Here is a 12,361-nt window from a genome sequence, read left to right as displayed (position 1 = left end):
TGGGTAATACTTCCCCCACATAATCAGATAAAAACAATAATAATAAAGATTACTCAAAGACAGGTTATAACTTCACAGGTCTCCTTTGGATAGGGACATGGGGCCAGAGAAAGGTCTGGAAGCACAAGTTAAAAAAGATATAATCTCAAAACGCTAAGTTCAACATATAGTCGGTATGATTATACCTAAAATATCGGTATGCCTACCATGACATGATGCTGGACATACAGGTTCGGAGAGCTGTGTGCCTTTTATAGCTGTGCTCAGGCTGTGACAGATGTGTGCTTAACACCACACCTACCACACCAAAGCACAGAAGAAAGCTGAAGAATTTTGCACAGCTTCTTAACTCCAATGGGCTTGCAAAAAAAGAGCAGAAAGGGGAACTGCACGTACCGACAATGCAGAAGAAAGGAGTAGCTGAAAAGGAGAGGCAAGCAGCGTTTACTTCTCCGACTGCCCCTCCTGCCCCTGTAATATTTTAAGCTTGTTTGTTATCTGTATCTAAAGAGATATGAAAGGAAAAGCTTCTAAATGTAGGAAGATGAAAGTCAATTCTGTCATGTGGAGTAAAAACTTGAACAATTCCATTGAACTGAGACATGCTGTGCAACTGCAGCGGCTTCAGTGGCTCAAGGACATTTGCAAATTACTCATGAATTTACGTATTTACTATTCTAACAGCATCCAACGCATAATTTTGAGGAGAGTCTTACGGTACTGTAAAAGGAGTTCTACAGAACCACACAGATCCATTTGCCTTCTTTGAGTACTGTGTTTTACTGATTTCCCACATAAAACAAACAAAAAAATTAGGCAACACAGCTGAAAGTAATCTGTAAAGCAAGAAAACCCATGAAAAGTAAGGTGTGCTCTGTAACTTACAAGCATATGCTATGGAAAAAGAAAGATAGCTATTGTGTCAGAAGGGAAGAAAATTCAATGTTGTCCCTTATTTCAGGCCGACTCCCTGAAAAAGGAAAAATCTCACCAAACACAGCAAAAGACTACCTGTTCGGCCCTTCTGGTGTGCTTGGCAGGTTGCACCTCCGAACTCCTGCCCTACATGACAGCGCTGAGATTTAAATGTGCGGTGCTGCACGTTGCCACCCTGTGCACAGGACTTCAGTCCTCAGCCTTGCACCGCACACCATTCCACACCCCGGTTCCTTCAACCTGTTTTTAACCTTTCAACCATTTATGCTGCAAACAACTGAAGAACAGGCACAACAGGTCAAGAAATAAATCTCAGTGAAAACTGGAGTCGTCCTTTGTTTCACAGGAGCTTTGTTCTCTGCCGCTCTTTGGGAGGCTGCTCTAATTAGGTCAACCTCTCCTTTCAACAGTTCATTTCAGAGAATAGCAGGCACGCTCTTGACTTAATCTTGGGTAATACACAAGGGTTGGTTCACGCCGCAAAAATGTTTGAACCACCAAATGAGAGTCGTCATAATATAATGAAATTTGACAGCATCCCATTGGGGATCATACCAAGACATGGTAATGTGACACAAGATTTCAAGCATGATAATTAAAATAATTCAAATAAGGATATGAAACCAGCTCCACGCTACAACATTTTCTGGTACAGCAACATTATTTGAGATAACGACAAGGTCTAATTTGTGACTGGTAGTAATGTTCCAGAAAAAGTCCTTTGGATCATTTCAGTGGTGCTGACCAAAGATGAATTCTTCCATATGATGGGTCTGGAAACATTTTGGCTCTATTTGGAGTACTCCGATATTACAGGCCTTGGAAACATCTCAGAGGAAAAATCCAATACTAAAGAAAAAGATTACATGGAAGCTGATTAGGAATTCATCTGAGTTGCAAGAAAAATTCATATGCTAATTCTATAAAGTGGAAGAAAAAGCTCAGAAATGTAAGCATGACTTTTGCGTAAGGATAGCTTTAAAGAAAAATATCCCCCTCCTAGGTGATGAGAGCTGTCTGGAATTTGTGCTCAGGAGGATGGAAGAAAAATGATGGCAGCAGTCAGAAAAAAACCCTGTTTACTCTGATCACCTTCCAGTCTTCACCAACGCCAAGTGGGGCATTTCAAACCAGGTGATTAGGAAAGTATGCCCAAATATACTACTACTTCTCCAAGACCGAAAAATCCAGAATGAGTCTGTCCTTTCATTGTCATAAATTGAAAGGCAAAAGTAGGCACTTGGAAAGGTGAACTAGAAATCACATCCTAAAAGACATTTGAAAATCAAATGACACAGCCGGTGATGATGCATCGCATCAGAAATGAGTAACAAAACCAAAGAATTGTGGAAGCAATGTGAGAAATAAACCAGAAATAAATCTGTAGGACTTTGCAGTCGTCTGCGAGTTCAAAACAACATAAAAGACTAAAGCAAATGAGGTACTAATACATATACAGAATCCAATTCTCAGTCGGTGTATATTGATTTCAGTGTTCCTAAGCCAATTTATAGCAGCTGATGACCTACTGTGGGTTGTGCAATTCATCATTAATGGCAGATGAAAGGCTGAATGACTTGTCCATTATTGTATCTATTCTAAGGAGATTGAGACTGAGCCCAGGATCAGAAAAGTCTAAGGACCAGAAAGCCAAGCATAAGAAGTAAGAAAAACAGATGGAGAAAAGACATGAGTAATTAAAAATAAAGATTGCAGCCAGTGTATAAGGTTTGTACAGACAAGTGCACATGTCATCCTGGTCCAAATGGGGATATAGCTTCTGTAAACAAACCCCTTACATCCCTGATTTGTTATCCTTCCCAATGATCACAGGAACATGAAACCAGACTTTATCACTTTTCCTCTTCCTTTCTTCCCCTCAATCCTGATCTCTACTGCCAATTAAGGACTATTTGAAATCTATACAATTTCAAAGCTGTGCAAATCCTCCACCAACGTCATTTGCTTGAATGTTCAACCTAAATGATCTCCACTTGTCTGCATCTTTAGCAAGTACACCAGATAGTGCCCCTTGGGCAGGATGCCTCCTTTCTGCCTCTCGAGAAGACTGACCATAATGAACCAGCTCCCAGTTCTGCTTTGGACTAAAATATTAAATAACAGAGGAAAAGGAACAGAGGAAAATCTGGAGTTAACCCAGCTGACAAAATGCTTAATTTGTCCCTACTTCTTATTTACCTCCTGTTCCCTGAACTACTATGCACCATGACATGACTTTCTCCCCAGTTACACCAAGTGCCATGGGGCTGTTGGCATTACAGACACATTCAGAAAGACTTCAGGGATTTAGTTGGTTTGGGGTTTTTTTGTTTGTTTGTTTTTTTTTTTTTTTTACCCCAGATGCTCTAGACTGCAGCTACCCAGGACAGTAAGGGAGGTGTGGGGTGCTTTATGAGTCTCCTTTATACCACACTTCTCATACCTGTTCGTATTTTTTCTTCTCCTGCTGGAAAGCTATTTTTCCAAGCCAAAATGAAAATAATTTGAGCACTTCTTCTGAATCTTCTACATATCGATTTCTCTATAAGCAGGTTTCCAGCAATCCCTTGGAAAAGGAAAAGCGGAGGAGAAGCTTTCCTGTTCTCTGTGCAGAACGTTGTTCTGGGTGCAAGACTTCCCTTGGGCAGCGACTTATTCAAAACTCAGTTACTCCCTCCTGCACTAAAGTCTGAGAAAATACCTATTTCACTGGCAGGAACCAAGACCCACCCCCCGCCCCAAGCAGCGATCTTCCCCAGGGCGAGTGTAACCAGCCAAGACTGGGCACCGCAACGGTTGCTCCCAAGGCCAACCAGCCCTTTCTGGCAGGGCAGATTTGGCTGCTGCCCAGTGTTTAAGTGGTGGTTAACCAAGAGTTAAATTGGCACAGTATCCTGAAACCACACAGGATCTGAGAACTCTAAATCAAATGAACAGGGAGATGCCTGAAGGTGAGAAATCAACTGGCAATGCATCTGCATAACAGGTAGCAAACTGGGTTTTCTAGTGAGGCATATAAATTTTAATCAATAATAATATATACTTGTCCTATTTATATGAATTTTCTTGTATTTTTATCAGCTCGGAACTAATTTTATTTCAAGCGGCTTTGAATTTTCAGCAAATTATTTGTGATCTGGGACCTAAACGGAGAGATACAACTGCCTAATTTTCACTTATGCAAATTTCCTTTTTAGACCTCTAACCATAATCAAGAACATAATATGATTTACATTTGAGGTTGTTTTATAGAGTGGCATAAAGTAGTTCTTGCACCAATAAAACACAGGTCCACTGATGAAAGGGGGACTCTATTCACTGCAAAATTAAGAAGCTGCATAAATTCCTGGTGGGACTATGATTTGAGAAGTATTTAATCTGAAAAGCGGTCCAGCCAGTTAAATAGCTTCTGCTGAGTATCTTACAAAATGCTGCAAAGAACTGTAATTACTTACAAATAAGTCTGTCTCTCTGCTAGTGCAGGTGCTGCTGTGCTGACTTTTAGAAACCATTTTAACTGCAGTTTTCCCTTCCTTGCCTTGGCTTGCCAGCAAGGTGCTGGGCAGGGAGGGGATGAGCTCAGGCGAGAGATGCTGCAGGATCCTGGAGCAACAGAGGCAATGACGAGTCAGCACCTGCATCCGTGACACATGGGCCAAAACCAAGCCTTGTCAGTACCTGGGTATCTTCCCTCTCTTCCAGGCCATGTAAGACAGTGTTGATGTGATGGGAAAGCGCAGTGCCAAACCACATGGGTTTGGTCGTCAATCTGGCAGCCAGATGTTCCCAGTGGCGGTGCAGCTCCTCAGCCCCAAGCACCCTTCCCTGTGCGGGGGTGCCTGCAAGGGGGGCAGCCTCCCCTGGTGCTGCTACTACCAGCCCCATCAAACCTGCTTATATTTGGATCACCTTGACCAGCAACTATTTTCCCTGTCTTCTGTTATTCAGAGAATACATGTCACTGGGGTGGGGATATCAAGATGTTGTGTTGTCTCATCAGACAGAGTCAATACATGCAAATGCAAATGCGCACTGAAACACAGCCCAAGGAGTAAGCACAGGCACGGCCATCTCATTTCACTTTTTGCATGAAAAAACACACTTCTATTTTAAAAAAAAGGAGAGAAATACGCCACTGTGGTGGTATGCAGACCTTTGATGATGGCCAGCAGGGAGAACCTGGCCAAGGTACACCAGCGGAGCTGCAAGGCTCTCGCCCGTTGTGGGGAAGGCTTTGAGCACAGGGAAGAGCAGCCGCAGCAACTGATGAGTTCTCTGTGCTTGTGGCACCTGCCCAGTGCCTCCTGTCCCACGCTCAGGGCCACCTCTGGGCTGCAACGGTCTGCCCGGCAAAGGAAGACCTGACTGAAACAGCACCTGGACTTAACGTGAATGAAATACGTGAACGTCCACAATGATAATACATTAGCATCTCCTTGATGCTGGTTTTATGAACAAAGGGCAAGTTCTTTTTAAATTAGCTAGTTAATATTTACTGTACTTCTGCCAAAAAAAAAAACCAAAACAACCTCCCCCCCCAGAAAAATTGGCATTGCTTCTTGCTCAGGATATAAATCTTTTCCTTGCCAAGGGTTATCAAATAAAAAATTTATGAGCAGACAGATTAAAAATAGAATCAGGTCAATGGGAGTGCTTCCGAAATGCTGCGGATCAAAACACACAGCTGGCAGCGTGGCGGCCGCTGGCTGCCAAGTTCAGCGGGAAGGCAGGTACCCGAGGCAGAGCCCGCGGAGCACCAGTGCGGCTGGGCTGGCTCTGCCCGAGGGGATGCTGGCTCACGCCAGGGACCTCACCTGCCCCAGCCACAGGTGTTTGGAGGGCCCGGGGTCTGCGGGCAACAAGCTGGAAAGGCAGGAACACAGCACGACGTGCATGTGTGGCTGTTAAATGAGGGTGGAAAAGACGAGGTTTTGCAGTTTCATTTGCTAATTCGCAGGAGGTGATTTGAGGTACACGGTATCTGCTTGGGAATGGCAGACAGAACAAGGGACTTACAGCAAGAAAACAAGTGATGTGTCGTTCAGAGTTATAAGTACAGGTATAAGTCACTGTAATTGCATTAACATTAACACATTTTCTATTGTGAAGGTCTATCTATCAAGTAGGACATACAGGACTCAGAACAAATGCTTTTGGAGAGCAATAAAACACGGCTGTTGCAGGGACTCCAAGCACAGAAAATGGAGGAAAAACAGATCTTGCACGTTTAATTAACCTTTCCTGCTGCAACAAGAATGTCAAACAACTTCAGTGTCACTGATATGCTAAGAGAGGAAAAAATAAACATTGATACAAGAATGAAATACAGCAAAAGTCAACCTTCCCTGACAACTTCCAGGAGCACTGAAAGAAGCTGACAACGAAGGCAATGTTGGGTTATCTACAGCGAGCAGGGAAATTTGAATTTAATTTTCTTTTTCATTTCTTTCTTTTCTTTTTTTTTTATTTTACACTATGCAAAGAGGTAGATAACCAGGTTTAAAGGAGTCACCATTGGAACCAGATTGTGATCTCCAGGGCACGCATCGTGACAGAGCACATCACCGTGTGCAGGCAGCACGTCCGACCACCCATATCACATCCTCTGGAGCACTCCCTTCTCTGGGTACCAGCCCCGACCCACCAAAAGCAACCCCAAAAGCTCTGCCAACATTACAGCTGTATTTCAGTAACGACATAACACTTCTCAGATTTAAAAAGAAAAATGATTAAGGAAAATGACTTTCAGTTTCATGATTTGTATAAAATGTTTACAGTTAAGTTACTTTCCCTAAAAAACCTTTGCTGTCATGTGAAACTCTGGACCCTAGCTTACGGAAAGCAAGGGGTTTTTTAAGTGATCTGTTTTCATTACTAGGTGGCTGCCAAACAAGTTATCCTTGAAAACCAAATACTTAGAAACTAGTAACTTGTCATCCTCAAGACAACAAGGATGGTATTTCAGTCAATTATCTTTAACACCAGTACCTAGCAGTGGTGGCAGGCTAACTCCTCTCCCCAGGGAACTCCTCTGCTCACATGAAGAAAAGCAGACGTAAAGATAGTTCCCAGGAGCACAGAGAGGAGGACACTCCTTTCCCCCCCAAAATCTTGAGCTTCTTTGCTGAAATGCCATCTCGAGTGTGAAAACCAGCCCTAGCCATGGTGACAGCTTTTGTGTAGGATCTGCAGTCCTCCAGCAACAGGATCCAGACTGGTAAATTCATTACAGTAATTAGATTATAACTTAATATATGCTGTGGTGGGAGTAGACCGATTTAGTGCTTTGCAAGGAAGGCAGGTCTGGCCGTGGGCTGAGCAAAACTGTGCAACTGATGAGTCTTTTCATTTACCGTCCACATGGGAAAAATCAGGAGAAACACGCGTCGTTTGATGAACAGAAAAAGAAAACTTCAAATCTTTTAATTAAAAAAGAAAAGAGGTTGAATCAACCCCAGATTTTTTCCCTAACATGAAAGCTTTCACGTTGTTCTTGCCATTTTACTCCTCCTTAACGTTTTCTCATTTTATATTTGACTCAATTTTAAACAGGGAAGTTTTCATTTGAAATGGAAGCCCCCAAAGTTCTGATTTCTAAATGAAATGTCTTCTAGAAATATTTCCAATTTTGAAACATCCCTACATATGCCTTTCGTAAAAAAAATATTACTCACCAAATGTAATCCAGTTTTGCCAGGAGGGTTAAGTTCCCAAACTCTTTTTCTGTGGCAAACATACTATAAATCAAACCCAGTCTTCTCACCTCTGGAATGCAACCCCATCTCCCCTGCTGACAGAAGCTGGGCCCTCAGGAGCATGTGGGGGAGAAGAGACTGAATTTCTCTCCACATGTCTGGCAGAGAACAACGCTCCATTATGCTTCTGAAGATGGTAACAGGGCAGCAACAAAACATTTTTATGGTGGTGGGGAGGTCTCTGCACGCCTGCAGGCAGGTTAGGTAACCTGCAGCCTTCTCACCTCCAAAAATACCAGACAGACACTAAGTACCAAACCAACAGCCCATTCATACCTCTAAATCTCCTCCCCGTGACTCTCACCTCCTCTACGTGGGTGAACCCACAGTAACCCAGAACAGGTAACACTTCCCCTGCAAGCTTGGTTCATTGCCTAGGAACATTTAATTTGCTTTGCAAGATGGGGCTGTTTCCAGCAGAAATCTGGGGATGGGCAGACATTTGTATCAGGATTAGTGGTACTAACACATCTTTTATTTAATACAGAAGGCCCACGAAGCTCAAGTTTTATGTTGTACCTGGCTCAATGGCTCTGATTTCAGTGTAAGAAGAGCAGGTGTAGAAAGCCTTTGGGTGAAGAGGAGTCTGCTGGCTCCGAAAGGGTTAAACCCCAACTTTCCAGGCTGTGCAGCCAGTGACCCCTCTTGAAACATTCCTTAATTGGTTATAAGCAATTAACATTTATTAACATGAGCTGGGGCAACACATAAGTAATAAATCCCAAGCTGTAACCAGGAGGATGCTCCATTGGAATACCTGTTTTACCTTCCCAGCTGCAGGAAGGCAAGCGAGCCGTCTGCAAGTGCTTTCTGCACGTTACCATGCCAATGTCCTTCCAGCGATGTGCTTTTGTTCCGACTACTCTGATTCTCAATTAATATGCACCATTCAGACAGGTTTTATTTCAAATTACACCTTTTTTGAGATGTGCTGTTTATAAAAGGAAGTAATTTTTAAAATACCCCCCAAATTACTTTCTCACAGAATATTTACTGCATATTGCACTTGAGACAATAAAAGCCCCTGAAAGCAGGCAGTCTGCTTACCATAAAATGTCAGTTGTCCTCGTGCCACGTTTTTCCCTCTCACATTTTCAGCTACACATTCATAGAGTCCAGCGTCTTCTTGCTGAAAATTTGGGATTTCAAGAAGTCCACTTGATCTGTGCCTCCTGGCTTTTCTGGGTATCTGTTTCCCATCCGCTCTCCTCCAGCTAATTGTAGGAACAGGGCTAAGTAAGAAAAATAAAGCAAGGTAAGATGCTCAGAAAAATCTCTGGGTCTTGTCCAGATAAGCTCATCTGATCAACTTAATGCTGCTTCATGTTTGAGGATGATGAAGACATGGCCATTCTGAAGGCTCTAGGATCTGCAGCAATTTTATTATAGGTGGCTTATATGGAATATAAATATACACATGTATACTTGTGGTGAATTGCTCACATAGTCTTAAAAGCAGGAGATTTTGTATCATTAAAATGCTGTTTTGACAGAGTTGAATTTGGGGTTCTGCTGTGGCAATACAATCATTTTCCTACCAGTCCCACATGTCAGTTCTGGAAGTGTTGCCAGTGTTTAGAAACAAGAGACATGTTTTACGCGTTGCATGAGACCTCAAAACAGGCTATGCACAAACAGACCTTCACAAGGTAAGTTACATCTCCCCTCTTCCATGGGACTTTGCATTTTTGATGAGCAAAGCCCCTGCTCCCTAAGCCCTTAGCCTGTTGTGAACGCCTGCAATAAGTAACTCCTGCTGAGGAAAGCAAATGGTTAGGAAATCCTGCACACTCTACGATACAGCACGATGGAAGTGAAGAGCTGGAGGAATAACAGTAATGATGGATCAAAACTTACTTCCCCAAGGCAAAGCACTCCAGTTTCACCATTGTTCCTTTTGCAGATGGAACCGTTTCTGGGAACTGCACTTCTATTTTCGGCTCGTACTCTCCCATCACCCCTGTGAACATAAAATAGATGCTAAGGCTTGGTTGAATTTTTGCAATAAATTCGCAAGTGTTCCCGTGCTAGCACAGAGCTGTTCTATACATCATTACTTGCCCAATTAATCCATTCATTTTAAACATGGCCCGTTTCTAACAGCCGTGTAGTGTGGGCTCTTTTCCCATTTACTGCCAGAGGAAAATCTGAACCAGTGCTCCACACCATCTGCCAAAGATTAGAATTTCTTTATGGCTCTGTTACGTTTTGCTTTTGAATATTCAGGATTTTTGCAGGTAACGTGTGAAATAAGGAAAGCAATAATAAGGGAGGTTCACCACCTTCTAGAAAATGAAACGCGGAACAAATAGCCATTAGAAAAAGTTTTACAAGCACTGAAGCTAATCGAGGCTCCTATTAACTTCGAGGATTTAGATGCGCAGAGATCATATACACTTCGGGTAATGTCTTTGTTTTTACTGCCCCAGTAAATCACGTATCGTGGCAGCCTCTTTATGAAATTGTGTTTAAAAATTTGTGCACACAAAAAGGCCATTATATTCATGATAAATGGCTACATTTCTAGTCACTGTACTGTCTTAAAACCGGCACATATAATTTCACCAACAGTGATTATCAGCTAATTGATGATTGCAGTTTAAATCCTGACTGCGCGGCTGTGCCTGGCCATGGGCCAGGCGAGGAGCGGCCGGGCTGCACGGTGGCTGTGGGGCTGCCCCAGCCCAGAGGAAGGCCACCAGGATGTACCAGTGCAGAACTGAGACACCACAAGTTTGCAGAGACGTTTGGGTAAGTCAGGGCTGCTTATGGTGGCTCGTGATCCCAGCCAGCGCTGCTTCCTAGCCCCCTGCTTTGCAAAGAGGATACAAGAAAAGGCTTTTTTTCTTTACTTTTTCACAGTTAAGATTTTTAAAGCTGAAAACGCTCAGTATGATGCTTACATCAAGTCTATCTTTACTTGCTGACCTGTAGATTACCTGTTCTGGTGCAACAGCAGGTTACATCATCTTTCTTCCGACCCATTAATTGCAGATAAGCACTGCTGCTACATTATACAAAGAGTACCTGCTGCACAACATCAGTCACCAAAATTAAATGCATTTATTAACAATACAAATATTCTCTACACAGTCATGTCCTTGCCAGCACATATAGCAGGACACCCACAGGTCTGTCAACTCTCCAGCATTTACATATCACAGAAATGAGAATTACGGGACACGCTACTTGTTAGCCCCCTGCATGTTAACACTGCAGCCCTGAAGGGCTGGAAGGGTCTGTTACAGTTAACATCACAGAAAATCCTCTCTGTTCTCCCGATTGTGACTTGCCAAATCTTTGCAACCTTGCCTAAATTTCTCCAGACTCTGTGCTAAACATTTTCCGGGTAAGCTTCAGCCAAGCCAAGAACAGCTACTGCCCAGCGGTGTCAAGGGCAAGCTGGGTGCCAAAGTCAGGGAGCAGCAGCAGCGTTTTGCTGACATCAGAACTTATTGAGATCTTTTCCCCCGAGGGTATTTCCACGTTCTGCAATCAAGACTGCAAACTTGGCAGAGGAAGAGCCTTTCATGTCTCCCACAAAAGCCTGACCAGATTCAGGCAGCTGCATCACCTTGGAAGACGCCAGCTTTCAGGCAGGAGACCGCCCTGAAGAAACCACGGTCTCCATCACTCACCTCAAGATGGCTGAGGAGCTCCTCAATGCCTGTGCCACCACGTGACCCACCACAGCCCAGGCACATTAGCAGAGGGGACGCGGCTGCCCTCAGAACCACTCCTCAGCAGCCAGGCAGAGGGGGGGGGAGAAGACACGGTGGCTAAATAGAACGGGAGGGAGGGAGCTGGCCAAGGAGCTGCCTGCCCACCGCTGGCCAGCTACAGACTGGTCCTCGGCAAGCAGAACTCATCAGAGCCGTTCCTTCTGGTGCTTCCTCCGCTGCCAAGGCAGGAACTCGGTCCCCTTTGGCAAAGCAGGCTGCAAAGTACCACGTCGCTCTAACAGGGTATTTAGGAAATTAAGGCAGAGTGCATTATTAAAATGTTATTCACCTGCCAGAGCAGGAGACAGGGATGAGAGGGAGGAAAAATGGATTTTTTACCTTCTTTCATTCATTCCTTTTATTGCTCCCATGTTTTTTTTTTGTCTGACGCTGTGAGCAGAGCTCTTATCCCAAGGTGACAATCCACTGGACTCCCAGTGGGAAGGGTACGTGGGGCTGTAGGACACTGCTCCAGGCACCACTGCGAGGGCAGCTGCCTTACCAGCCGTACGGCAAACTCCAGCCACTTAAAAATCAGGACTTGTATCCGGAAAAATCACACGGCTCCCACTGCAATTATAACCTACCTACATATACAGATCTATAGGGCATGCTGTGAGTCCTGCCGTCTCCGCTTTTTAAGAGAAACAGCAGTGCAGTGGAGATCTCTCCATCCTGAATCCAAGAACATTTCCACACAGACAGTCCTTATTTTTCCTGCAGTTCCTGGGTGACTTCACATATGACTTAGCTGTGCAGGTCGAAGGGATGGGGGAGAAAATATAAGACTAAAATAGACACTGGGTAGCTTAGAGAACACTTCCAGTGTCATGGCACATCTATGTGTTTGCATTTCAGACGATTTTGTACTTTTCTTCCAATTTCAAGGCTTAAAAATGTGCTTTTGGATGAAAGTCTCAGGAATTCAGAAGCAAGCTAATTTGTCTG

General features: G+C 43.8%; 1 protein-coding gene across 6 annotated transcripts in view; it reads right to left on the bottom strand.

The window, feature by feature from the left end:
• CNTN4 (contactin 4) overlaps positions 1 to 12,361 on the bottom strand; it is a 339,145-nt gene that overhangs the window by 69,566 nt on the left and 257,218 nt on the right. For all 6 annotated transcript variants that reach the window (XM_037386326.1, XM_037386331.1, XM_037386328.1 and 3 more), the window contains 2 exons: positions 9,549 to 9,651; positions 8,739 to 8,923 (listed from right to left, as the gene is read on the bottom strand). In XM_037386326.1, the coding sequence (XP_037242223.1) occupies positions 8,739 to 8,923; positions 9,549 to 9,651 (288 nt within the window). The remainder of the gene's footprint in view (positions 1 to 8,738; positions 8,924 to 9,548; positions 9,652 to 12,361) is intronic.

Source organism: Falco rusticolus, chromosome 4 (genome assembly GCF_015220075.1).
Source record: "Falco rusticolus isolate bFalRus1 chromosome 4, bFalRus1.pri, whole genome shotgun sequence".
Lineage (NCBI taxonomy): Eukaryota > Metazoa > Chordata > Aves > Falconiformes > Falconidae > Falco > Falco rusticolus.
Note: the sequence above shows the minus strand (reverse complement) of the source record. Positions and strands in the feature narration are given on the sequence as shown.